The following is a 25,611-nucleotide window of genomic DNA, read 5'->3' as shown; positions in this document are numbered from 1 at the left end:
CAGCAGGGCGCTAATCCTGACTTTTACAGAGGGTGGGGGGAGCCGTTGGTTCGGGGTTTTGCACGGCTCTCTGCTAGTGGAATGTCTTGATCAACGCCGAGCGAGTTTGACGGCTGAAGCGCCCGTAAGTTGAGTTGAGGCATCTCCAATAAAAGGCTGCCGATGCAAAACGTTGCCAAGGAGGGGGGGGCGGCGGGGGGAGAGCAAGAAAAGACGATGACGAGAAGAAGAAGTTACAAAGAAGAAGAAAAAAAAAATTGAACAAGTAAATTCACCAGTTCATACGAGTAATACATGTGCTCCGAACATGGGTAATGCATCGGGCATCTTCTGATAACAGTCAGTCCCCCCACAGCCCAAGCCAAGCCGTGACGGCTGATTGAGGAAGGCGGAGAAATCCTACAGCCGTATGCAGCCGAAATGCGACGAGGTTACACCGTATCCGAGGCAGCAGGCTTGATAAGGCTTTTTTGCTTGATTCAGCTGCTAGTACGAGCAATGGATGAGTTGCTGTAGAATGCTGAATCTGCCATGCACAGTCAACAAGAGTAAAAACACATGGATGCAAAAACTAACTACGGAGTACTATCTACTATACCTAGTAGTTTTGCATTTTTCCATGAGTGAATCGTTTCAATCAAAACTTGTAACATCGAGGCTGTTGTCAATACGGAGTACGGAGTACCTACTCCGTACCTACCTACTAATTGAAGAATCGGCTACAGCGCTATGCATGGGGCAGGCTAGCTGCTAGCACGCTACTTGCAGCCCCCGCCAAATTGCCACCCACCGCCCAAGTCGCCCGCAAACATGTGAACATTGGCCGCCCAATGTTTCATCACAGCTTTCGCGAGTGGACCACGCCTTTTCCTCAATCCCGAGCCCTGCTTCGAGCCCAGCCGCCAAACCGCCGTCCTACGAGAACCCTCGCATCATTAGCTCATCGCCTTACTACGAGTAGATACTACTACGAGTACCTGTCCATGCACCTCCGGCATCCACAAGCTCCCGCTCTAGCGCCTTGAAAAGCTATGAGGCTCGTCTAAAGCAGTTGAGCTCTAATACAGCTTTGCCATGGCGCCTGGCGCAACACCATCACCAGCCGCCGCGAATCCTATCCGAAATGTCAGTCTCTCCAATGTCCTTCTTCTTCTTCTCCTTCTTCTCTTTCTTCTCTACAACAAAACGATGAGTCCCTTGTACATTCTGCTGCGCCGTTCCCCTTGCCTTCGTCCACAAGGCGTGCCACCATCCAACGCGCGTCATACATACATGTACTCGCTGGGCACATGCGCACAGACCGGCTGACCTTGTTTTTGCTGCGGTAGACGAGCAACAATGATGACACCATATCTCTGTCGCCTCAGCCGCGGGCTGCCCTCTCGAGATCGAGCCAAGACCCTACCAAGAGCGGCTGCTTGAAGCGCTTCCTCGCCGTCGTCCACGCATCGCTGGCCCGCAGCTTCGACGCCATGGGCAGCTCTGCAAAGGCCGCGCTGCTGCGCTTCATCCGCTGGCTTGACTCGCCGCTGGGCCACGGCGTGCTGAAATGCACCTTGGCCTACACCATCGCCAGCCTGGCCACTTTCCTCTCGCCGCTGTCCAACTTCCTGGGAACGCTCGACGGAAAGCATGTCGTGGCAACAATCACCGTATATTTCCACCCGGCGCGGTCGACCGGCTCCATGATTGAGGCTGTCCTGATTGCCGTCGTCGCCATCGCATATGCCGAACTCGTTTCGATCCTCTCCATGGTGGTCTCGGTCCTTGTCGGCTCCGTCATGGGCCTAGTCACTCTGGCGCACGTTTTGGTCGTCATAATATTCATTGGTGGCGGCTTTGGCTTCATGGGATGGGTAAAGCAGAAGATGGCAAATCCGCTCGTCAATGTCGGCAGTACCTTGGCGTCGCTGGCCATCATTTCCGTCGTGACCAAAGAAAACGCCGTCATCTCAAATGTCTTCTCCAACCAAAAGATTGTCCAGGTCTTCAAGATGCTCATCATGGGCATTACGTCTACGGCCGCTGTCAATGTTTTGGTTTGGAGAGTGTCAGCTCGCGATCTCCTGAGGACCTCCATGGCAAAGGCAACCACATCACTGGGGGGCATGCTTTCCACCATTTCTGCGAGTTTCCTCAAAGGAGTCGAAGAAGAGCAAATGTCTGCAGAATTCACTGCGTCCTCGGCCACTTACACAGTTACTTATCCACAGATGCTCAAGAACTTGCGAGAGGCCAAGTTTGAGGACTACCTCCTCGGCCGAGAGAGGATATATGTGTTGCAGAGATCCACTGTCAAGGCTATCGAGACCCTGGCTCGCTCTATAGGTGGCTTACGCAGCGCGGCTAATACCCAGCTGTCCCTCCTCAAACTTGCCGAGTCGGACGATGTGCCGCCACCTCTGACGCGCTTTCTAACAGTCTCATCACTTGGGGATTTTGAGGGCATATCGCCTAGTAGCTCGAGCCCGAGAGCAGCTCTTGTGTCGAGTCGGCCCAGTTCCCCCGGACAACGGCCTGGTTCTTCAGCCCACGATCATGATAATGGCCCTACACCATCATCCCTCTTCAAGCTGTTTGTCGACTTGATAGGTCCATCGATGGAAGCTCTAACGCAAAGCCTTGTCCTTATTCTCCGAGAGCCACCTTTAGGTGCTACCCCCAATTATGAGGTCACCATCAGCGATGAGCTTCGACAATCGCTCGCGGAAGCTCTCTTCCAGTTTAATGTGGCGAGAAGCGACGCCTTGCGGCAGGCGTACAATATGATCGAGCGAGAGAAATCGACGTCGAGGCGGATACAAGCTGGCTTAGAGGAAGTCGCTGCTGCCTGTGGGCATTTCAGTTTCAGCTTGCAGACGTTTGGCGAAGAAATGCGAAAGTACCTGGATGTTCTCGACGATCTCAAGTTTGTCAGCGAGCACAACAAGCGAAGCTGGCGATGGATATTATGGTGGAGGGAGGATGATACCGCGGCTCAGGGCCGTAAAATGTCAAGTCTGCCGTTCCAAACTTCATCCGAAGCCGAAAGCCTCATCAAACCCATCAGGAAGCGCGATGTGCCCAAAGGTATTCCGGATTCAATGGTTCGCCGAAGGGACACATACAATTGGCAAGCAGCGCCCAATGCCAGCAAAATACTATCCACCATCTCTCAGTCTATTCTGAGATTCGCGCGGGAAATTGCACGAGACGACAGTAAGTACCGATAACCCGCTGTATTTACGTCATGACCAAACTAATCCGCTCTTCTACTACTAGTTCTTTTTGGGCTCAAGGTGGGCATTGGTGCCTCTCTTTGGGGAATGCTGGCCTTCCTGGAGGAGACTCGAGACTTTTACAACCACTATCGTGGCGAGTGGGGGCTTCTGTCATTCATGATTGTCTGCTCCATGACTGTCGGTGCTTCCAATACTACGGGCTGGGCTCGATTCATGGGGACATTCTTCGGCGCATTCTTTTCCTTGTTCAACTGGACTGTAAGCCAAGGAAATGCGGCGGCACTCATCATACTGGGGTGGCTGGTTGCCTTTTGGAATTTTTATCTCATTGTCGCTCGAGGCAAAGCTCCGTTGGGTCGGATGACTATTTTGGCATACAACGTGTCGACACTGTACGCGTACAGCCTGAGCCAACGCGTTGACGATGACGATGATGACGAGGGTGGGCTGCATCCCATCATGATGAAAATTGTAAAGCATCGAGTTATTTCGGTCACGGCGGGTATTCTCTGGGGCTTAATTGTGTGCCGGGTCATCTGGCCCATCTCGGCCCGCAGAAAGTTCAAAGAAGGTGTCTCCATGCTCTACCTCCAGATGGGTCTTATCTGGAGGCGAGGACCCCTTGCTATCCTACTCCGCACCGATTGCTCCGAAAGCTATCTCAAGTCTGGGGAACAGGTTGCCATGCAGAGGTATGCCAACCGCCTAGAGAGTCTACGGCAATCAGCCGCAGCAGAGTTTGAGCTTCGCGGCCCGTTCCCGTTTGAGACGTATGGCCGCATCATGCGGAGCACAAACCGGATCCTCGACAGTTTTTATGCCATGAGTCTCGTAACACACCGTGATAGAAACCTTAGTGCGGGTGAGCGCGCCTTGTTAGAGTACACGGCGACGGAGCGAGCCGTCCTGTGCGACCGAATATGCCACGTCTTTCAAGTGCTGGCCAGCTCCATGATGCTGGAATACCCCCTGACCGATGCGGTCCCAAGCGTCATTGGCATCCGCGATCGGCTGCTCGCCAAGATTTTCCAGTTCCGCAAGGAGCACTCGATCGAAGCCATAAGAAACCTCGGCTTTATCCAAGAGAGCGAAATCGAGAATGGTGAAAGTAGCCATGATGCTGATGTGGCCACCACTGCCAGTGATGCTCCAGTTGGCGTGGTGATGGCTGAAGAGAAGGACTACGCTCTCATCTATGCATACACGCTGGTGACTGGCCAGGTTGCCCAGGAGCTGAAGATCGCCGAGAAGGAGATTGAGAAGTTGTTTGGCGTACTAAACGAAGAATCTCCACTGCTTGTGTAATAGATAGGAGGGGAAGGTCGGCAAGAGGAGTTCAAGGTGGCGCAAGATCGGATACCCGTATGCTGGAATTCATACCTAGAATGCATACACTACCTCAATGTGTTGAGTGTTTATTGTCCATTTCCACCTACGAATATAGCCCGACGCCGTTAACTCATGATACCAAACTTCATCGCAACGATGATGATAATAATAGTAATAGTAATAGTAATACAAAGATCAAGTCCTGGCAAGGATATCATGACCGGACTTTATGAAATTTCATCATTCGCTTTCATCCCAGCATCATTCTATCCTTAGTTTGCCTCTTCAGAAACTCCCTTCCTCACCGACGCTCCGGCAGCTGATACGCCAGAAAAGGGACACGTCCCCTGCGCTCTCGGCCTGTCCTCCGCATCAGGAGATCCCTCAGCATTCGTATGGTCCTTCATATCATCTTCATCGAGGATCTTCTTGCCGTGGAGGTATCCCTCACGCTCAATCTCAATGTCGGAGTCGGGTGCCTCGAACTCGGCGCCATCTTTGACGTGCCACTTAGCCATAAGGTCGTTTTGCACCCATATGACCTTGTTGAGGGCCTTGACGAGGGCGATTTTGCGCTGGATGTGAAGGCGCGGATGGGAGAGGATGGCCTCGTTCATGATGTCTTGAATGAACCCTAGACATGCGCCCAGATGGACGTATTCGATATGCAGGGGATGTTTTCGGCCAAGACCAACGTGCATCATGCTATCCAGTAACGGATGTTAGCCTTTGTTTTACACAGGTTTTATAGAGGCGCGGTTATATGTCGCGTGCAATGGAGAGTGACTTACCCGACCTTATCGAGATACTCCCAAAACTCCATTTTGCTTGGGTCTGAACACAGCTTGTTCAGGTATGCCCGCAAGAACATCTTGCGATGTAGAATTTGCGGGCTATTTTCATCGGGGATTTCATCGAGAGGACCCTCAAAAGATGTGCTTCTGGTGGTGAAGGCGCGGGCAGTAATGTCGTACTGGAGGAGCTTTTTGTAGACAATGTTGACAACGGCGGGGATGAGAGCCTTGATGTATTTGGAGTCGCTGATGAGAGCATCGATGTCACCTGGAGCAATCACATGTCAATCATTTCTTAACGTTGCCTTGAGGTTGTCGCTGTGATGAATGTAGACGTACGACTTGAAAAGTCGAGAAATGAGTGGAGATATTGGATTCGGACTTCAAGGTTGGTGTACAGATCCTCGCGCTGGATGTGTTTAATCGGCCTTGAGTAGGGGTTCATTGTGTCTTTTTTTTTTATCACAATACACGTTATATTGTAATTTAAATGGATTTGATCTGAATGCACTCCTCTATTGAATCAACGGCGTGTGAAATGGTGATGTAAAGGACCGCGTTTAGGGTAGTAGAGTGGTGTCGCGAAACGAGAAACGGAAACCAAGGCGAAGGATGTGTGATTTTTTTTTTTAACAATTGTCCACACGGGTTTATTTATCAATCTACATGATAAAACTACAATGCCATACGAATGATCGTACTGCTGCTACAATAAAAAAAAAACGAGCCATTTTCAACATAGGCTGGGCTGAATATGCATGATCGAGAGCGTCACGCCATATCGGGAATCGTGACCTGGAGAAATGGTCTGACTGGTGGGGGATAGGACGATGTGATGTAATTTGCTATGCGTCATCCGTTATTGGCCGTTTCGCATCGTATTTTTGAGGGGAGTTTGACGAAGATTGTTTGGATGGGGGAATTCGCGCATTGTCTGAGATTAATCGTCGGGATGTTATTCATGTGAAAGAGCTGGATGGTTTGGCGTTGTGATGGTGTCACTGCGGAATTAGGCAGTAGAGTAAGTTGGGAGGTGAGGTGACCTGACCAGCCGCTCACTACGCGTCCTGGTAGATAACGATGAGAGCATTGAATTTAAACTACATATACTTGTATGCACCGCTACGCTCCAATGTCATGGGAACTACGTGATTATCTTGATGATGTACACGGAATCAATTTCATGTAGCCCACAGTAGCTGGCACTGATTAGGAGAACGATAAATTACGTGCAGCCGGTTGCTGCCGAAACCTTCAATGTCGTGGGATGCAGCGATCGGGCTAATTTACGAGTCCCCGCCACAGCTCAGCCTGAGCAGATTAAGTAATGGGGCTTACGAAGGCTTGTTCGAGTGGACGGAGTCTGAAGCCGAAGCATCAAGGGCGTTGAACCTAAGCCTCCGCTCAAGATAAGGCTTCTTCCGCGTTGTCGCCGCCAAACTGTTCATACATGCACTTTTGTGCTGCCACCAGCCTCCGCTAAACCAACTGCTCCCCGACCATGTACCTTGACCGCTGCTTATTCTTCTCTTCCTCGTGATTCTGTACTGTAAGATGCTGCGTTACTTTACCTGCTTGAAGACGTTAGCGTTGATTCATTGCTAGCATCCATCCATATCGGTATCTGCCGGCGATCGGCCAGTCTGCATTTATCCACCGTCACTCTCCGCATCTCGAGCATGGATCCGAATCATCACCCGGAATTGCGCAAGACGTGGAAATCAGTTCATCTCCCTCAGTAAGTGGGAGAAGGATTAGAGCGAGGCAACAATCACTTTGGAAGCGAATTTTCCGGCAGAGATTGGCATCAATTGGTCACCGAGCCACCAGCGCTGATTCAAATCAAGCTCTTTACAAGAGATATCGGACTGGCGATGAAACGTTACGCTGCTCCGCGCCAACACATACGAGTACACGCAAGGGCCCATTCATGGTCGTAGTACTACTGCATACTTGTACTCGAATCAGAGAAGCTGAGAAGCGGTACATGCTGATCTACGTGGAACTTGGGGTAACAACGGATAGTTTATCTCCCCAGAACCCTGGAGCTGGAACTGGAGCTGGAGCGGGACCAAAGCCGAAAAGGAAGACAGAGTGAACCACTCCTGCAAGGGGCGGGACAGGACGTGTATTTAATTTAAGCAGCTGTCCCAAGCTATTCGACCTGTTCAAGCTCGTGTGGCCTGACCTTGTCAACTCATTCGACCATCAGCTCACGCCGACGATGCTTTGCAGGGCCATCGTCGCCGCATTGGCCCTGAGCGGCCCGTCGTTTGCTCTGTGGCCCGTGCCGAAACACTCCTCAACCGGCAACGGCACGCTCTTCATTGACCAGACGGTCCAAGTTACCTACAATGGTGAACAGGTGTGGTGGACTCCTCCAAATGATGCCCCCGGATCCCCGGATTTTGCTGAGACCAGGATCGATAACCAACAGGTCACTTACACGGCCGGCTATGTGCCTCCCAGCGGACCGCACTTCACCAGCAAGGAAATCGTCCAAGGCGGTCTCTCACGGACATTCGGCGCCATCTTCCAGCAGGGCTTTGTGCCATGGATGCTACGTCAGCGTGATTCGAACTCGGAGCCGGCTCTAGGCGGAACGCGAATCCGGACATTGCAGATTATACAGACGAAGCATGATACCGCAGATACCTTCAAGCCTCTGAACGGCGCGGTAAATGAATCTTATGCCCTGGATGTCGATGCAAAGGGCCATGCATCTCTCACCGCTCCATCATCAACAGGCATCCTTCGAGGCCTCGAGACTTTCACTCAGCTCTTCTTCAAGCATAGCTCAGGCACTGCCTGGTACACGCAGCTTGCACCTGTTTCAATCCGCGATGAGCCCAAATACCCTCACCGCGGTCTTCTGCTGGACGTCAGCCGTCACTGGTTCGAGATTTCCGACATCAAGCGCACCATCGATGCTCTGGCTATGAACAAGATGAACGTACTGCATCTGCACGCTACTGACACGCAATCATGGCCGCTGGAGATTCCATCCCTGCCTTTACTGGCTGAGAAGGGCGCCTACCACAAGGGCTTGAGCTACTCCCCTAGTGATCTTGCGAGCCTGCAAGAGTATGGTGTTCATCGAGGTGTCCAAGTCATTATCGAGATTGATATGCCAGGCCACGTTGGCATTGACAAGGCATACCCTGGACTTAGCAACGCCTATGAGGTTAACCCGTGGCAATGGTATTGCGCCCAGCCGCCCTGCGGATCCTTCAAGCTGAACGACACGAATGTCGAAAAGTTCATTGACACGCTGTTTGACGATCTACTGCCGCGCCTATCGCCGTACTCGGCCTACTTTCACACCGGAGGCGACGAGTATAAGGCAAACAACTCGCTACTTGACCCGGCCCTTCGCACAAACGACATGAGCGTCCTGCAGCCGATGCTGCAGCGGTTCTTGGATCATGTTCATAACAAAGTCCGCAAGCTGGGACTCGTTCCCATGGTTTGGGAAGAAATGATCCTCGATTGGAACGCGACTCTGGGCAAGGATGTGGTTGCTCAGACATGGCTTGGTAAAGGAGCGATTCAGAAACTCGCGGAGGCTGGATTCAAGGTTATTGACAGCAGCAACGACTTTTATGTCAGTATTTTCGTGAGAATGTTTCTAAGCGTGTATTTTTTTTTAAATTTTTTTTTTTGCTAACCTTTGATACGTTGATAGTATCTTGACTGCGGTCGTGGAGAGTGGCTCGATTTTGAAAATGGAGCTCCTTTTGACAACAATTATCCCTTCCTGGACTGGTGCGACCCGACCAAGAACTGGAAACTCATGTACTCACACGAGCCTACGGACGGTGTATCCGATGACCTCAAGAAGAATGTCATTGGTGGCGAAGTTGCCGTCTGGACCGAGACCATCGATCCAACTAGCTTGGACTCCATCATCTGGCCGCGAGCAGGAGCGGCAGCTGAGATTTGGTGGTCGGGCAAGATAGATGAGAAGGGCAACAACAGGTCGCAAATTGATGCGCGGCCGAGATTGTCGGAGCAGAGAGAGAGAATGCTGGCAAGAGGCGTTCGAGGAACTCCGATTACGCAGCTGTGGTGTAGTCAAGTTGATGTCCATAACTGTGAGTCAGGGAATTACTGAGATATGGTCACGGAACAAAGTATGCAGTGTGGTATATAGAAACATTCTAGTTATACTGGTGGTTTGTATTGTTTGCCCGTATTGGTAATTGAGAAAGGGTCAGCTTAGCACGACAAGAGTTCGCCAGCGTATGCATTGCTGTCACTCTCAAAAGGCATCAAAGGCAAAAGGTGACTGGTACCAACGTCGAACCTACGCCCTCTTCTTACACGCATCTCGAAATATAGCAATTTACACTGTGAAGGAAGCTTCAGTGCCTTGATGTCATCTGCAGGGGGCAATACTCCGCATAATGGAGCATCGGCTCTACTTTCCCGGCTGCATTGATGAGAAATAGTCGGTCACCTTGTCACCCTAACCATGACCTCTGCATTTTACTCTACTTCACCCTACATGTACTGATCCACCAAATGTAGTAAGTTTTGATGCTAGAAAAAGGGGTAGACTGGGACTGAATGTTGAGACAGCAAACTCAACTCCCGTCATAGCTCCCGATTCGCGGATTTAATCCTAGAAGCGGCCGCTTGGATCTCCATTAGGTTCCTAATCTGAGTATTGCCGGGGTGGGTCGTATCCCATCTGGCACTTGATGCTGTAAATGCTATACTCTTACACGTCGATTGGATAGTAATCCCGGAGCTCGTATTTATTATGACAAGACATCTCCTTGCCTATCTAGGGCATCCAACTGTTTTGTCGTCTGTGTAAACGCGTAATTGACAGTATAAAACACAACGCCACCCGCCCAACTCTGTAATTGTCAACACCAAAAAGCGAATCAACCAACCCCAGCCTGTTAAACCATTTCTGCTTCAACAAGTAGAAAATGTACCTCCCTCTTGCGTCTCTTTCATTCGCGTCCCTCGCCGCGGCTGCTCTGCCAGAGGGCGTGATTGAAATCCCACTCCAGCGCATCAAAAATCAGAGCGCGTATGGCGCAGAATTCCAAGTCGGCAACCCGCCGCAAAGGGTCATCATTTCGGCCGATACAGGCAGCCCTACCTACGCCTTTGAGTCGCCCCGTACGTATTAATCCCTCCAAGCTCTCTAGACTCTTAAGTATCTAGGAGACATATGTCTATACCATGATGGCGCCGCTGACCTTCATCCCACACACGTAGGCAATGTTGTATGCCAGCAAGGCTTCTGCTCAGCATATGGCACCTATGACAACACAACTTCCACCACCACTAAATGGATCAGCAGTGATTATAGTGATATGCTCATCGATCATGGCTTTGGAAGTTTTATTAATGACACTCTTCGGGTCGGCGGCATTACCCTCGAAGATATGATGTTTGGCGTTGTTGAGCTAAACGCTGCGTCTTTTCCCATCAACACACAGCAAACTGCCATCTTCGGCCTTGGAGCCTTCTGCCAGACCAAGGCCTGCGACACATACCCGACTTTCCTCAACCAGCTATACGAGCACGGCGTTATTTCACGTCGTGCCTTTAGTGTCTATCTAGGACCGAACGATGCCGACGCCAAAGGCTCGCTACTCATCGGTGGAATTGATCTTGCTAAACGCCAAGGCCCTGTTTACAAGTTGGATGTCCAAGACCCGACAATCACAGCGGCGAATGAACAGCCTAACTGGGTCAGCCTCTCTAGCCTTGAATTGCAGCTCGCAAATGGTACTAAAGTGACCTCTACTTATGATAATGGCACGTATGCTCTCTGGGACACCGGCTCTCCCGGATGGTTTGTTCAGCAGGATCTGTTTGACGCTCTCACCAGCTATTGGGGCCTCACAAACCCTGATCCAAACGACACCCTGTTTGTGGATTGCAAGTTTCGTGAGCCATCTGATGACTTCATTGCTGTCAACCTTGGCCAGGGAGCTATCATCAACGTGCCGCTGAGTTCTCTGCCCATTGATAATGGTGATGGAACTTGCACTGCACCTGTCGCGCCCTTTGGCAACTTATTGGGCGATGCCTATCTTCGCAATGTCTACTTTACGTTTGACTACGACAACCTGACGATAGAGTTTTCTCTTGCTAAGTATACTGACGAGAAGAACATTGTCAAAATTGAGTGAAAGGAGTCGTCGTCGGGGATATGCGGGTTGTAGTCGTAGTTCAATGTTAAAACCTATAGACTCGCGCGACCACGTATACGAATAAGGCATTGCAGAAATTATATAATTAAATAACTATTTACAACAACTTCTGCAATCTTTACTTAATGTCTACTTAATGCGCCACCGGGAGCTTCCCTCTTGGCTGTGCATCGCCAAACAGGATGTCTATCGCCGCTGAAAATGCCTCGACAGTAGGCTCATATACGGCGATATATGTGCCAATCTGAGTATCATCCAGGAAGTCATACGGAGCACATGTGGCAATTGAGATTAAAGGCGATGTTCCGCGTCTCCTGGCGACTTCTAGGCCAAGTTCTTTCTGGTATTTTGACTCGCGGGCGTTGCGGGTAGCCAAAATAACAACATCAGCCTCCTCGACTTGCGTCCATTGCTCATCTGTCAGGGTAGAGTTAATGAATCGGACGTCGGAAAATTGAGGCGCCTTATTGCGGATGCGATCCCCGAAAGTATCCGCAATCCAAGGAACTCGAGTTGGCAGAGTCCCGCTATCAACAGCTCCGCCAATGGGCACATCGGGTCCAGGAGAGACAAATGCAATCTTTGTGGTCGACTTGAGGGGCAGAAGACCTTCTTGAGCCCGGACAAGGGTAGTTGCATCTGCGTACACTTGGTGAGCGAGCTTCTCTCCTCTCTCGTTGATTGCCGCCAACGTCGCTGGTGGCTCTGCATGGAGGGCAACGTCCCAGTTCGTGTATTTCTCCTTTAACTTTCGGAGACGCTCCAGGGATTCGTCTACCCTTTCTTGAGATAGCTTTCCGGTGTTTATGGCGTCGCAGATGTGATCGACAGCTGCTGATTGCACGTCGAAGGTATGGCAGATCATGACGTTGTCAACACCAGCCTGGAATGCCATAAGTGATCCTTCAACGGTGCCATAAGTCGCGCGGACACCATCCATTTCAAGACAATCGGTCATGATGACACCGTCATATTTCCACTCATTTCGCAAGATTCCAATCGTATCCGGGGATAGGGTGGCAGGTAAGCCGTTCTTTGATAGCTGTGGTAAAGAAATATGAGCCGTCATGATCATTTCGATATTGTCGGCAACGGCATCGCGGAATGGGATTAGTTCGAGCTTCTCCATATCGGCTCTTGATTTGTCAATGACTGGCAGCCCGTAATGTGAATCCACAGCCGTATCTCCATGGCCAGGGAAATGCTTGATGCACGGCACAACCTTGTGCTCTCTCAAGCCTTTTGTGCAGGCGGCTGCAAATTTGGACACCGTTTCTGCTTGATCGCTGGGGCTTCGAACACCAATCACGGGGTTTAGTGGCTCTGAATTGATGTCGCCAACGGGGGCGTAGTTCATGTTGATGCCGAAATATCTCAGCATCTCAGCTGTGGCCTTTGCGACCTCATAAGCAGAATCGAGAGAACCAGTAGCGCCGAGAGTCATGGGGCCGGGCTGTTGAGAGGCTACGGGCGGTGAAATGCGAGTAACCAAGCCATTTTCTTGATCTATTCCAATGAAGAGAGGCTGGCTGTGGCCTGCCTCCTTGGCAATCTTCTGGAGCCCCAAGCAAAGCGCCTGGAGCTGTGTGGCATCAAGCACGTTGCGTTTGAACAGGACAATGGCTCCGACGCCGTAATCGCGGATCAGAGTTGTGATCTCCTTGTTAATCTCACGGCCGTGAAAGCCAACAGCAAATAGCTGAGCGCCAAATATGTTAGTCAGAGCCCCGTCCCAGTGAAAAGGTGTTCAAATCTCACCTGGCCGACTTTCTCGCGCTGCTCTGCTGACACCATTTTGACTGTTGAGAGACTGAAGTTGGGCGGAATACAATCGTTGATTTGAAGCCAGACGAAGCCCTTTTCCAATTTGTACGCCTCTTGAAGAAGAACCCGAAGAGATTTCAGTACTCGGTAATATGTTTCTGTGAAGCCAGAAGGGTGATGGTTCAAGGTTCGGTCCTTATTGAGCTCGATTCATCACTTGCGGGGCATCAACCTCGGCGGCAGCTTGTTACTAACAATGTAACGTCTCGGATCCCGCTGCCGAAAAGTGTATGAAGCTTATCTTCTTGACTTCACTATTCCCCGGAAACTGTTGTATGGGAATGCCTTAATTTGTTCGCCGATATAGGCTATTCTGTCATCGTCTCTTGTGGTGGGGGTCAGGCGTTCATTTGGCTGACATTAGCATTAGCTTGGCTATAGAAGTGGCTTGCAATGTAACGTGGAATTTTGACCCCCAACACCGTTGACAAATGAGCTCGCGGGGGGTTGAAGCAGCAGTTGATGTTGATATACAAACATCTGTTTACTGGAAGAGAATCAATGAACGCAGTGTTGGCACCGCTTATCTATATTACCCATGGCCACAGATCGATGTATCAAGATTCTTAATCGCCTTTTAATAAACGAAAAGTTGGCCGATCGCAGAAATGTTGCGCCTCACGGCGAATCTCCAACCCCACTACTGACGGCGACGAATAAATTCCCCGCGATGGAGACGTAAATGGTGGGGGAGGGGTAACTGTGAACAAGTTGTGCATGGAGTGAGGGGAGTGAGGCGACGATGTTGATTTGATACAGGTATAAGAGATAAAATAGCAGACAGAATCACATTCGAGCGGTAGCCTGAGTAGGTGAATGTCTACTGCATCACAACACCGACGTAACTTCATGCATTTTGGCCCAACACCTGTCAAGTTCATACCTGCATGAATACTGAAGAAATCTGCCATATATCTATGGAGTAAAGAATTATAAACACATTATACTATTATACATATTCCATTAATATACGATATCTCCATCTTGTAGCACAGCCTTGGATAGTCGGGTTCGTCCTTCTTCTCCCAATCAATGTGCCATTTGCTTCAATGCAGTTATCTTATCAGCCATTGCCTGGGCGCCATCCTCAGAGAACACCATCTGAGAGTTTGCCACATTTCTTCTGCTGCTCGTGTAGATCTCTCAAACATTTTTGCATCAAATTCAGAAACCAAAGATGTCATGACGTGTTGAAACTCTGCAGCATCTTCAGATCCATCCCATGATTGGAGAATGGCGTTTCCAAGATCTATCAAGTCCCATAATGCGACGTTGACACCTTCTCCCGCCCGAGGCATCATCAAATGAGCTGCATCAACAATAATGGCGACCCCAGCCTGTGTTTCACACTTATGACCGATGGGGAGCATGTACAACGACTTGGGCTCAGGTATTTGGGTCGTGATTGTTGCAGCTAGAGTCTCCTCAAGAGGCATTGGAAATAAGATCTTCGACTTGCTAGCCCCATGTACAAAAAAAGATCCGGACTTTCTACTAAACTCGTTTTCCGGCTGTCGGCTTCCAAGACTGCCGAAGACGCGCAAAATGGAGTATCATCCTCCGCTGAGACCCCAATGTATAGACAAATGTAATTGTGTGTTTCACGCTAGCTTACAACTCAAAATTTACTGCCGAAAGCAGTATATCAAGATGTAGTGTTGAGGATGTCTGGTATAAGTTATTGCATGCCGCCATAATATGGCTGAACTGTTTGTTACAAGATTGCGAATCTTAGACCACCCCCTGTCAGTGCCCACCACGAAGTCGTGCTCTGCAATCCCTTTAGCCCCGAAAATCTCGGGGCGGCTTTGAGGCCCCGGGCCTCCATTATCTCTATGAATTACCCTGACCTGCTTATCCATGATGATGGGCTCTTCATTGCAATTGAGTGTGTGTTTCTGAAACTCTCCCTATACACCACAGGCGCGGATGGCCGCCAGTGCAGATCAAGCATGCCAAACGGCGTCATAAATGCCGAACCATTGAGCTTTTCCAGAAGTTAGTAGATTGTGAATGGAATTTGTACTTTTGTTGGAGGAGTTTCAGATGAAGGCTATAGAATTCTCTACCAATGATGGCGATACTGGGGCGTGAATCCGAGGGTGACATGGCGTGCGTGTCGGTCTTAAAGGTAGTTAATAGCTATCAGCCGAGGAGCAAAATCAACTGCAGCCTCTTCTCCAGAACTCGATAGACCCGCCTCTCGTTTTAAATAGCTACATGTACCCATTGATTCCCCTTTTACTATATAATTTGCCAAACCAAGCCTTTGCGCGGGGGGTTAGGCCCAGAAGGCTTACTTTAATGACTACAGAAATAATTAAAATTATACATTAATTTGTTGACAATTACCTAGAGAACGTATCTGAGAACCGATGAAACTGCCACTTAACACTACATCAGAAATCTGGCTTGTCTTACTACTATCTAGACCATGACACGAGAAGATGTCAGATTGCTGCGGCTGCATCGCCCTGAGAACGAAACCACTGGTCCATCTAGAGGCTACAACCCCCATCACGCCCTTTTAATAAAACCAACACCTAACTGCTGCTGCACCCTCTATATTTCAACTACCAACATATCGAAAAGCATACGCAATCAGACGTGTTGGCTCTGCTGTTGAAAAGCGCTTTCAATCGATATCATTTGGGCGACTTCGGACGTGAAAGGGGCGGTGCCTTCACGTGATCTCGGACGCCCGTGAAAGAGCCCTCGGGTCCGAAGCCATTGTCGGCGGAAATAGTTTCGGACGGCCGAGGTTGCTCTCGGATTAATCCTTCGCATGCTGTCATTTGGTGCATCATGACAGAAGCTTTCACAATACGGAGATGTTTGGATGAGATTTGGGGCAAAAGTTGTCATTGTGTAATATCCTATTTTTGCGTTCGTATACATAGTTTTTGATATATAAATTACATAGGTGTACTCCTGGATCTGGACTCTGTAGCATCGACCTCGCTCTATACCTAAGATCGACAGCGCTTAAATTCACATAGCCAAGTTTCTCCTCCTTCATCACTTCAATCTAGCCTGGACGATGATATCTCGTGGCTTCGGCCGACTTTCGAGAACTTTACTAAGCAGAACAATGGCCACTCAATCAACCAGCCAGGGAAGAGCAGCCGGCACAAAAGATTGGTCGGCGGCCCAGTATCTCAAATTCGCTGAGCAGCGCACCCGGCCCTCGCGTGACCTTATTGCTCAAGTGCCTTTGGCATCCCCAGCTCGTATTATCGACATTGGATGCGGCCCTGGTAATTCGACAGAGGTTCTTGCGAAACAATGGCCAGACGCACATATTTTAGGCATGGACTCATCTCCCAACATGATTGAAACGGCACGCAAGGCACTGCCTAACCTGGAGTTTACTGTGGCGGATCTGCAAACTTATACGCCAGAGGGGCCAGTTGATCTTCTTTTCTCCAATGCAGTCTTTCAATGGATCAACTTTGAGGATCGGATCCCCATCATCAAACGACTGATTCAATCCCTGAAGCCTGGTGGTGTTTTTGCATTCCAGGTTCCCGACAACTACACCGAGCAGTCTCACGAAGCTATGCGGACAGTTGCCGCGAATGGTCCTTGGGCAGAGACCCTTGGACGTCTTAAACCGTCACTTGGGCCTTTCCAGACGCCCATGGAACTTTATAACGGGCTGAAACCCCTATGCTCATCAATAGATGTATGGCATACGTACTATAATCACCCATTGGGCGGCCACCAGGACATCGTTGAATGGGTCAAAGGCACGGGATTGCGGCCATTTATCGATCCGCTCAACCCGGAGCAGAAAGAAGGATTTTTGGCGGCATATCTGGAGAAATTGAAGGAGCTTTATCCTCTTTGTGATGATGGAACTGCGCTGTTGCGATATCCTCGTCTATTTTTCGTTGCTGTCCGCGCTTGAGTTCTACAAGAGCGTTCTATCTGTTCATATGCGTCTAATATTGTTCGTACAAATACAGCTTTTAGATTTATCATGTGCTAAACTTTGGCGAGAAAAGCGCGATTCTTTCGGAATCTGGCAAACGCCACGAGAGCTGTAGCCCCTAGTCCCATGCATCCTGCGTATGTGATGGCGGGTCTATACGCCTGGAATCCGCTTCCCGTTCCTCCGTAGGCATCGAGAAGGTATCCAGCAATTGGAGAACCCTATTGATGTTAGCAAAGTGAATGGTGGCATGTCAATATTACGAAAGAGTTGTGGAAACCTACCATGAGATATCCACCGCCCCAGCCTGTAACGATCATGGCCATGGCCACAGACACTCTCTGAGACCCAAAGACATTACCAACCACCGTAGGCATGGTGGAAAAGAAGCCTCCGTTCGCCGCGCCGTTGATAACAACAAACACGATCAAGGGAGCCAGAGTAGTAGATGCAGGCCACAGCGCTAACATGGTGACGGCATTGATCAACAAGGAGAATAATAATACGTTGAGCGCCCCAAATTTGTCACAAAAGAAGCCGCAAAGTATTCTCCCCGCAGCGGACGACAGATTAAAGCCTGCCAAGAGACCAGCGCCGGTAGATGCAGACAGACCGACTGATCTGCTATAAAGTGGAATAAAGAATGCAGGGACCAAGAGAGGGAAAGTTGCAATCGCACCAGCAGTGAATATGATTACAAAGGAAAGATCACGGAAAAGGCGCCTGAATATGTGATTAGCTTTCGGAGTTGAGCCTCCTGTATCAAAGGATTCGTCTTACCATTCGATGAAACCTGCAGTCTTCACTGGCGACCTTTCTTTCACCAGCCATGCCGCAGGGAGACCAGTGGCCAGCGTCACCAATCCAAGAACTCGATACGCCCATGGAATTCCATGCCGCTGAATTACTGCATCTAGGAGAAAGCTCGTAGTTGCTCCACCAAAGCCTCCACCAGCGAATACGATGCCGTTTGCTAACCCTCTCTTCTTGCTGAAATATTGCGCCGGAGTAGCGGATACGGCCATGAAACAGAGGCTCATACCAAGGCCTAGCGTGACGCCAGAGGTGATGAACAATCCTGCAAGGCTGGAGACTGCGAAGCTGCTTATTATCTCAGACATTCCGAGGAGAAAGATGCCTAGCACGGCTGTTCGCTGCGCCCCAATGGCTCGGATTATACGCGCATTGAGAATTGCCATGCAGGAGATGAGCGCAATGGCTAATGAGCCGACGTAAGACAGGGTTGCGGGAGTTGAAAGTCCCTTTTCAACAAGAGCTCCTTGGATCACTCCCCAGCTATAGCCCATTCCTACAAACTAAGACAGGTGATTTCGTGTTAGTATTGTATCCTTTCCCAATCACGCATTAAGTTGGAGATCCAGATATGTACCTACCCACCACGAGATGACAGCACAAGCACCGACGACAACCCAGCCATAGCCTCCATCTGGCACGACCGAATCTGCTAGGCGAGAAGCCTCCAAGACATCGTCAGATGACGAAGTTTGAGACTCGTCAATGGTTGCATTATTATGAAACCGGTTATGCCCAGATGCATTAGTCTGTAAAGGAAGCTCAACGAGCTCAACTGCGGTGGTCGTTGATGTCGCCATTGTGATTAAAAACAGGATGCGACGATTTTCTTTTCTTCTTTTTCCACCGCCAGATCATACGCCTTATATCAAAGGCCAACTGCTTTGATGACAATCGTTATAGACCGTGGTGAATATTTTGACCAACCTGTCCGCCATCATGCGCGCCCTCTAGTTGACAAGATTTGGGGACAAAAATTGGGGCAGCGTGGTGGCGCTTTATGCTGGTATTGTACTCGTATGAGCCGAGGACGGGACCCAAGTTCAGGGATGAGTCAGCAGCCATATTTATGTTGCTTTTGAAGCGTTCTGTTGCTTTTGAATGGCTGTTGCTTCAACTAGATAGCTGAGGTGGCTCTTCAACTTTGCCATCGGATATGGGCTCAACTCCGGATATGGGGTCGATACACGTGTACGTGGATATATGGGTCACTTATTCATGATGATGAGAAGTTCTAAAGCTGTAAGCTGGGGAAAACCAATCAATTCCTATGCTCTCATTTGACATCCACCTTTATTCGAATATTTTTGTACAAGGCCACTTCTGATGCCCGTCAAGTTAAGTCGCTAAAATGCTCACAAAAATACAATCATCATCCTCTCTCTCTCAACCTTCAAAGGGGGTTTCGAATGGCTTCTCTGCCTGGGGGGTAATGCGAGCAAGGTGTCGCCTCTGGCCATTCTCCCAATCCACAAGAGCACTGTGCTGGGTAACTCTGTTGTCCCAGACAACAACAGTCCTGTCCTCCCACTTGACACGTGCCTGGAAATCGGCTCCCAAGGCAAGGTGGTCATACAAGAACTTGAGAAGGGTGTCGGACTCTTCCTTCTTCAGGCCAACAATATCACGAGTGACTGCAAAGTGAATGTTAGCTATCGAGATGATGTGGCAGATTAGTCCGCATTCGGGGCATATGGAACTTACACTGAGGGTTGACATAGATGGCCTTCTCTCCTGTGGCAGGGTGAGTTCGGATAATAGGGTGAGTGTGAACAACAGGGTCTCGTCGCTTGATGCTGTTACGAGCCGCAGCGGCGTTGACCTGCTCAATGCCTGAGTGGGTAGCCTGGAGACCATGCAGACGCTGCTGGAAGAGAGGGCTGAGTCGCTTGTATGCCTGAACGGCATCGGTGAAGATGGTGTCGCCTCCAGTCTCGGGCTTGTCAAGGATGTAGAGGAAAGTAGTTCCGGGAGGCTGCTGCTCGTATGAGACATCGGAGTGCCATGCTACAGAGCTGGTTCTGGTCTTGAAGTAGTCCAAGTGGCCCTTGTCGTTGACGCCGCGGTGGACGAGATGAACCTCGGGATAACCTTCGGGCGAGCCCGATGTGGGGTGAATGTGATGTCGTCCAAAGTATGAGCCGAACTTGAGAGCATCGGCAATGGGCAGATCAGCAAAGTCCTGGTCTCGGAAGGCCACAACCTTGCGAGTGGCGACGTAATGAGCCAGCTCATCTTTACCGGCGTCGCTGAGAGAGGAGAGCTGAATGCCTCTCACTTCGGAGCCAATAGAGGGAGTGAGCTCCGTAACCTTGACTCCGCTGGGAAGAAGATTGGGATACGAGGTATCGGCATCCTTGCCGTGCTCGTAGTGCTCAAAGGGCTGGAGAGGAGGATACTTTTGTGCTGGATTCCATGTTGGGAGGTAGTGAGGGTACTATGCAGTCTGTATTAGCATAAAGCCATATCGAATCATCCAAAAGAGAGGCTTACCTTGGCAGCAGGTCCACCAGCCTTGCCCTCCTCAGCGTTCTTGTCGATGTACGTCAAGTCAATCTCCTTGTACTGTCCAAGGTCCAACTTATAAACGGAAGCCGGAACTGGTCCGTTGTTGCTGGTAGTAGTCTCAACCAATGCGGGAGCCATTTTGTATGGGATTTTGTCTTTTTCTTGGGATTCTCACAGAAATAATGAGACAATTCACTTCCACCGGCTCGTTGGGCACTGCCCTTTTATACGTTTGCCCAACCTGCGTCTCTTCCCCTCTCTGTCGCGGCCCATCCGTCTCATTGCATCGGCATCGGGCGAACCCCACCCCCACAATTGCATGCATCGCGAACTTTATGGCGAATTGGCGAATCATCCAATCATCCCAAATGAGACTTGTCTGATCCTCGGGTTTACATTTTGGTAGATAAATGACGTTAATCAGTACATTCCCTGTCGGCGGATTTTGGAGGGTGCTACTGTAGCCCACTACCGGAGATGATCAGTACCGTGTTGATGCTATTGATAGTGCGAATCACGCAATCCAGCTTACAGAGTGTAATCGCTGCAGCAGTTGTACGACCGCGAAGCACGCAATATACGTTCTTTTCTTGGCTGATTACGTTTACATACTAACTCTCTGGTTATAGGCTCTTTGATTGTCCCGATTGCGGCGGAGGGTCATCGCCAAACGGATCTTGTCATGTCTCAGCTTATTGACTGGCGCTTGAGGTCCACCAAGCTGGATTATCGCTTGTGTGTACTCCGTATGCAATCCAAAGAGGAAAGTCGAATTACAAATATCCCCTGAGATTTTGAGCTGTTTCTTGCGAGCAATCGTCTTCTCAGTTAGCGGATTTGGATACGACGGGCGTGTATCAAATCCCAAGTTGCAGTCATAATAAATGGCGCCCTAAAGTTTGTCATGAAATAATGACGAAATGCGGCATCTGTCGGCAATCGAGGGAATCAAAATTGCCCACACTTGTTGATTATGCTGATATGATGGCCCGAAGATCAGTATTATACAATTCGTCTTGCCAGCCATCCAGTGGTTAATTGCTGGTAATGGATACCTAGCTTCAATCAAGTTCTAAAGCTCCGAAGACGAAGCCCCGTACCATCGAGTGTAAGAGACTCCTGCCACAGTGCGCAACGAATAGTATATCTGGCTGCATACCTAGTTCCCGTCTTATGGGTCTCTTTATTATCTCATATAGTTTGAAGATGGCGAACCTTTCTCCTCTTTATTGCGCATCGAAGTCTTCGGCAATTCGTTTCATGTTCATGTAAATCTCAGCTGATGTCGCTGGAATAGGAATAGATAGCGAAGATTGTATCATAGCTGGACTAGAAGCAACAAGAGCAAGGAGTTTCCAAACCATTTAGGTACGCTATTTATATATTTAGAGAGTTTCTAACTATGGGAAAGACACTCCATAAAGGAAATGCAGATATATGTGCAATGGAACTCTGTGAATCTTATGCAGCTTATTTCATGCAGGCGATAAGGATATCCCAAATTCATTTACGGCTATAGGCAGGAAATTAGACCTGTCTATGTGGCAGAAGCACAAGCGGCCGGTTAATTCAATGCATTAGATGTGGATGATGATTGCATCAAACTTGCAATTTATCCACCAAATTGCAATCGCTGTTGGTAATCATTGGAGTAGGGTAGAATGCATAACGGCCATAGCTACCCAACGCTAGATTATTACTAGGCACATTAATCTCACTTTCAATATTATTGTACTGATTTTGAGAGGAGCTTACAAGAATCGCGTCGACTATGCACGTAGTCATAAGCTTGTTTTAAGGCAACGCGCGACACGAGCCTGCTGGGTAAGTTCATATTCTCTGATGTATAACTCTACTTCTGGCGTGTGAGATGAAGAGCAACGACTTGCTGGGATTTCAATGATATGTTATGGTAGTGATAACATAAACGGTATCATATGCGCTCAGTCTTTAGAGGTTCTATGTGCTGATGTTGTATTATATGTCTTTGACATTTCGCTTATCCAATGCCCTGACATAGACGCACTTTGTCAGGACATGATCTCTAGTAGAAATCATTTGTGATTATGTCAGCTATGTATTCAGAGTAGATATATCCACGTATTGGACCCGTTGCTCTATCTGGATCCCACCACTTACGAGATTGCGCTCCTTTAGCCCTTGAATTGGCCTGCTCGGTACTGGCCTCAAAAAAGTCTGATCTGCCTCCTTTAATCCGGTAATGCCATGTGAGCAGTTGTAAAAGACGTAGACGTAGTAACAACACGCAGACACAAGGCAAAGGCATTGATTCCATTTGTTTTATGAATGGAATTGGAGGAGAGGGTCTCGCTAGCTGTACAAGGTATTACTTCTTTTCCTTCTCCCTGTTTAGTGCAGTCTAGTCTTTGCATAAAGCAATGATTTCATGCGGTGATTTTTCTTTCTTAGTATTAAAGCCTCTTTATGTTTTAAGAGGCGTTCTATATGTTGTGTCGAGGATAGCACACTCTGCTATGTGGTGCTTCTATATTATTACTTGGTTTTCAACCCTTCTAGTTTCTTTGCGTTAGTATTCTTCTAGGTGCTTACTTTTCCTGTAAATTAGCAGGTCTTTAGGATCACTGACTCTGAGTAACCATTAATATTCGGTCTTTTGTGGAAGCTTGCTGATTAACGTGTTATGTTCTGTAACTGGGCTAAGGCCTGTTGTAATTACTTGTGGCTTCCTGTCGCCTCATCCGTAAGACATTACTTTTCGCAAGGCACACAGACATTCTATCTCACCGCGGTCCAGTAATTGTATATTGATAGTACATAGTACAGTTAAGAAATAATTGTTCAATAGTTTGCTGGTCTGGCTTCTACTCATGCACGGGGGGGTTGGCGCAGGCTAACGCTATTATCTTGCCACCGCAGCATAGTTCTCTATTTGGCAGTACATCCAAATATTTGCAAATTGTTGGCAAATAGGGCATCGCTCATAGGGCCCAAGTTCATTGTTTCTACATCTATCTCCCTTAATGCTAGAGAGTGGTTGATCTCGGATGGGGTCAAGTTCACCAGACGAGTAACATCGAAGATAGTCTTATTAGCATACTGTATGTGCATACACTGAATAGAAGATCACCTAATTAATTAAATAAGTTTGTGAATGAAAAAAATTAGTATCCATTGTTCACTGACAGGCCAGACAGAAACACAATATATATTTCCAAGAAGATGATATCGTCACATATGTTCAAAAGTGGCCGGGAGCTGAGACGGATACAGGCATGTGAAGCTTGTAAGATGATTCCATGCCAGCCGTGTTCACGTCAGCAATTAATTATCTACAGTTGTTTGACTTCTGCCGCTGTGTGGATCTAAGGCGCCCGATTGGTGAGAAGACTCGAACCAGAGTACGTAATTGTACTGCCTGCAATATTTATCTTTGCTGAGATTAAGTATTGAGCTACGCAGAATCGCCGCATGTTAGCCTAGGAAGCCAGAAATTCAGCGAATGAAAAGCCGCAAACGCCATGCCTGTGTAAAGTCACGCCTCTGCGCATCGAAAAGAGCATTTTCCTCTCTCGGCTCCCCTTCCTATAGCAGCAAAATCCTCATTGGGAATCTGATGCGTGTTGGACGTTTTGAGTGTTAATATTGCCAGGCCTTCGTGTTTTCTACTATACACTCTCTAGTACGGACAAACATTTGCGTGCCCAGAACTAGCCTCTTCAAGCATCTATACTGATCTTTAAATTACTGGTTTCATCGAGTGACATGTAGAATGGTCTATATAAACTCAGCGAAATATCCTCTTTCCACGGTTCTTTGAGCTCTGGATTGTATACCATAAAAAAAAAACACTGCAATATGGCTGCCAAAACCGTTTTAGTGATTGGAGGGACTGGTGCACAAGGTGTGCCCATTGTACAAGGCAAGTTGAAGAACTCTATGGGCTTCCCTTGCTTTTCCCTGACCATACTACAGAACTCGATCGACATGGCTACCACGTGTCCGTGCTCACTCGTGATGCAGGCTCTGAACATTCACAGAGGCTCCGAAGCGTCGTACCAAATGTCCAATATGTGACCGGTACACCTACTGACGAGAATGCACTACGTTCTGCTTTTGCAGGGGTAGACTATGCCTTTGTCAACCTTAATAGTTTCGCCCTCGGTATTAAGAACGAGATATACTGGGGCATAAGGATATTTGAGATTGCAGTGCAAAGCGGTGTAAAGCACTATATCTGGTCAGCGCTCGATAATTATGCGCTGGAAACGAAATATGATGACGCTATGCGCTGTGGCCACTACTATGGTAAAGGACATGTCACGCAATGGATGTTAGCACTGCCACAGAGCCCTATGAAATGGTCCGTTGTCTGTACCGGGCCTTATATTGAGCAGCTTTGGTACTTCCAGCACCCTAAAAAATCGGATTCTGGCGTGTACGACTTCCGCCTGCCCATTACTGATGGAGCTATTCCATACGTAAGCCTGGATGATATGGGTTACTATGTACGATGGGTATTTGAGCATCCAGACAAGTCTGCGGGACTCAATCTAGAGGTTGGGGTCGAGGACGTCTCACTCGAACAAATAGCTAAAGTCTTCACTGATGTCACTGGGAAGCCTGCGAAAGCAACCAATCTCACTATTGACGAGTGGACGCAAGAGACTGGGTTGTCGGAAGAGGATATGCAACACAAATTAGGGACTTCGACGGCACCAGGCGACTCGTCCCTGCTAACCTTTCGTCAAAACTTCTCCGCATGGTGGAGGATATACCAGAATTGTGGGAACAACACGAAGCTTGGACTCTGTAAGAGGGACTACAACTTCTTAGATGAGATATATCCAGGAAGGATCAGAAGTTTGAAGCAGTGGATGGAGAAAGTGGGCTATGATGGGGATGCTACGCGTACTTTTGAAGCAGGTATACCGTGGGGCCTGTAAATTGTGAAAGGTATTAGGTACCAGGAGCGTTCTGAATAAGAATTCAATTTAGCAGCTTCTTCTGTTAGTTCCACCAATATCCCA

The 25,611-nt window shown here is 48.8% G+C and overlaps 9 protein-coding genes across 9 annotated transcripts; 5 read left to right on the top strand and 4 right to left on the bottom strand.

Annotated features, from left to right (window-relative positions):
- Window positions 1-1,472: 1,472 nt before the first annotated feature.
- On the top strand, window positions 1,473-4,526 carry TRIVIDRAFT_49724 (uncharacterized protein; the record flags this gene model as incomplete). The annotated part of the gene is made up of 3 exons (XM_014099476.1): window positions 1,473-2,380; window positions 2,492-3,198; window positions 3,262-4,526. 3 exons carry the CDS (start codon window positions 1,473-1,475, stop codon window positions 4,524-4,526), a joined length of 2,880 nt encoding a protein of 959 aa, XP_013954951.1.
- Window positions 4,527-4,584: 58 nt separating this feature from the next.
- Window positions 4,585-5,978, bottom strand: TRIVIDRAFT_216328 (uncharacterized protein; the record flags this gene model as incomplete). Its single annotated transcript, XM_014099475.1, has 3 exons — window positions 4,585-5,255; window positions 5,342-5,612; window positions 5,684-5,978. 3 exons carry the CDS (start codon window positions 5,787-5,789, stop codon window positions 4,823-4,825), a joined length of 810 nt encoding a protein of 269 aa, XP_013954950.1.
- A 1,590-nt stretch (window positions 5,979-7,568) lies between these two features.
- On the top strand, window positions 7,569-9,458 carry NAG2 (glycoside hydrolase family 20 protein; the record flags this gene model as incomplete). The annotated part of the gene is made up of 2 exons (XM_014099474.1): window positions 7,569-8,948; window positions 9,030-9,458. The coding sequence occupies 2 exons, from the start codon at window positions 7,569-7,571 to the stop codon at window positions 9,456-9,458; spliced, it is 1,809 nt and encodes a 602-aa protein (XP_013954949.1).
- Window positions 9,459-10,284: 826 nt separating this feature from the next.
- On the top strand, window positions 10,285-11,502 carry TRIVIDRAFT_15627 (uncharacterized protein; the record flags this gene model as incomplete). Its single annotated transcript, XM_014099362.2, has 2 exons — window positions 10,285-10,480; window positions 10,580-11,502. 2 exons carry the CDS (start codon window positions 10,285-10,287, stop codon window positions 11,500-11,502), a joined length of 1,119 nt encoding a protein of 372 aa, XP_013954837.1.
- Window positions 11,503-11,656: 154 nt separating this feature from the next.
- On the bottom strand, window positions 11,657-13,317 carry TRIVIDRAFT_223723 (glycoside hydrolase family 3 protein; the record flags this gene model as incomplete). The annotated part of the gene is made up of 2 exons (XM_014099473.1): window positions 11,657-13,222; window positions 13,282-13,317. 2 exons carry the CDS (start codon window positions 13,315-13,317, stop codon window positions 11,657-11,659), a joined length of 1,602 nt encoding a protein of 533 aa, XP_013954948.1.
- A 2,988-nt stretch (window positions 13,318-16,305) lies between these two features.
- Window positions 16,306-17,326, top strand: TRIVIDRAFT_186718 (uncharacterized protein; the record flags this gene model as incomplete). The annotated part of the gene is made up of 1 exon (XM_014099472.1): window positions 16,306-17,326. The coding sequence occupies one exon, from the start codon at window positions 16,439-16,441 to the stop codon at window positions 17,255-17,257; it is 819 nt and encodes a 272-aa protein (XP_013954947.1).
- Window positions 17,327-17,334: 8 nt separating this feature from the next.
- TRIVIDRAFT_49690 (uncharacterized protein) lies at window positions 17,335-18,894 on the bottom strand (the record flags this gene model as incomplete). The annotated part of the gene is made up of 4 exons (XM_014099471.1): window positions 17,335-17,502; window positions 17,566-18,004; window positions 18,062-18,597; window positions 18,676-18,894. 4 exons carry the CDS (start codon window positions 18,892-18,894, stop codon window positions 17,335-17,337), a joined length of 1,362 nt encoding a protein of 453 aa, XP_013954946.1.
- A 443-nt stretch (window positions 18,895-19,337) lies between these two features.
- On the bottom strand, window positions 19,338-20,772 carry TRIVIDRAFT_77829 (uncharacterized protein; the record flags this gene model as incomplete). The annotated part of the gene is made up of 3 exons (XM_014099470.1): window positions 19,338-19,728; window positions 19,799-20,531; window positions 20,588-20,772. 3 exons carry the CDS (start codon window positions 20,738-20,740, stop codon window positions 19,481-19,483), a joined length of 1,134 nt encoding a protein of 377 aa, XP_013954945.1.
- Window positions 20,773-24,439: 3,667 nt separating this feature from the next.
- TRIVIDRAFT_192659 (uncharacterized protein) lies at window positions 24,440-25,527 on the top strand (the record flags this gene model as incomplete). The annotated part of the gene is made up of 2 exons (XM_014099469.1): window positions 24,440-24,503; window positions 24,557-25,527. The coding sequence occupies 2 exons, from the start codon at window positions 24,440-24,442 to the stop codon at window positions 25,525-25,527; spliced, it is 1,035 nt and encodes a 344-aa protein (XP_013954944.1).
- Window positions 25,528-25,611: the final 84 nt, after the last annotated feature.

Source organism: Trichoderma virens, assembly GCF_000170995.1.
Source record: "Trichoderma virens Gv29-8 chromosome Unknown TRIVIscaffold_78, whole genome shotgun sequence".
NCBI classification, from domain to species: Eukaryota; Fungi; Ascomycota; class Sordariomycetes; order Hypocreales; family Hypocreaceae; genus Trichoderma; species Trichoderma virens.
Note: the sequence above shows the minus strand (reverse complement) of the source record. Positions and strands in the feature narration are given on the sequence as shown.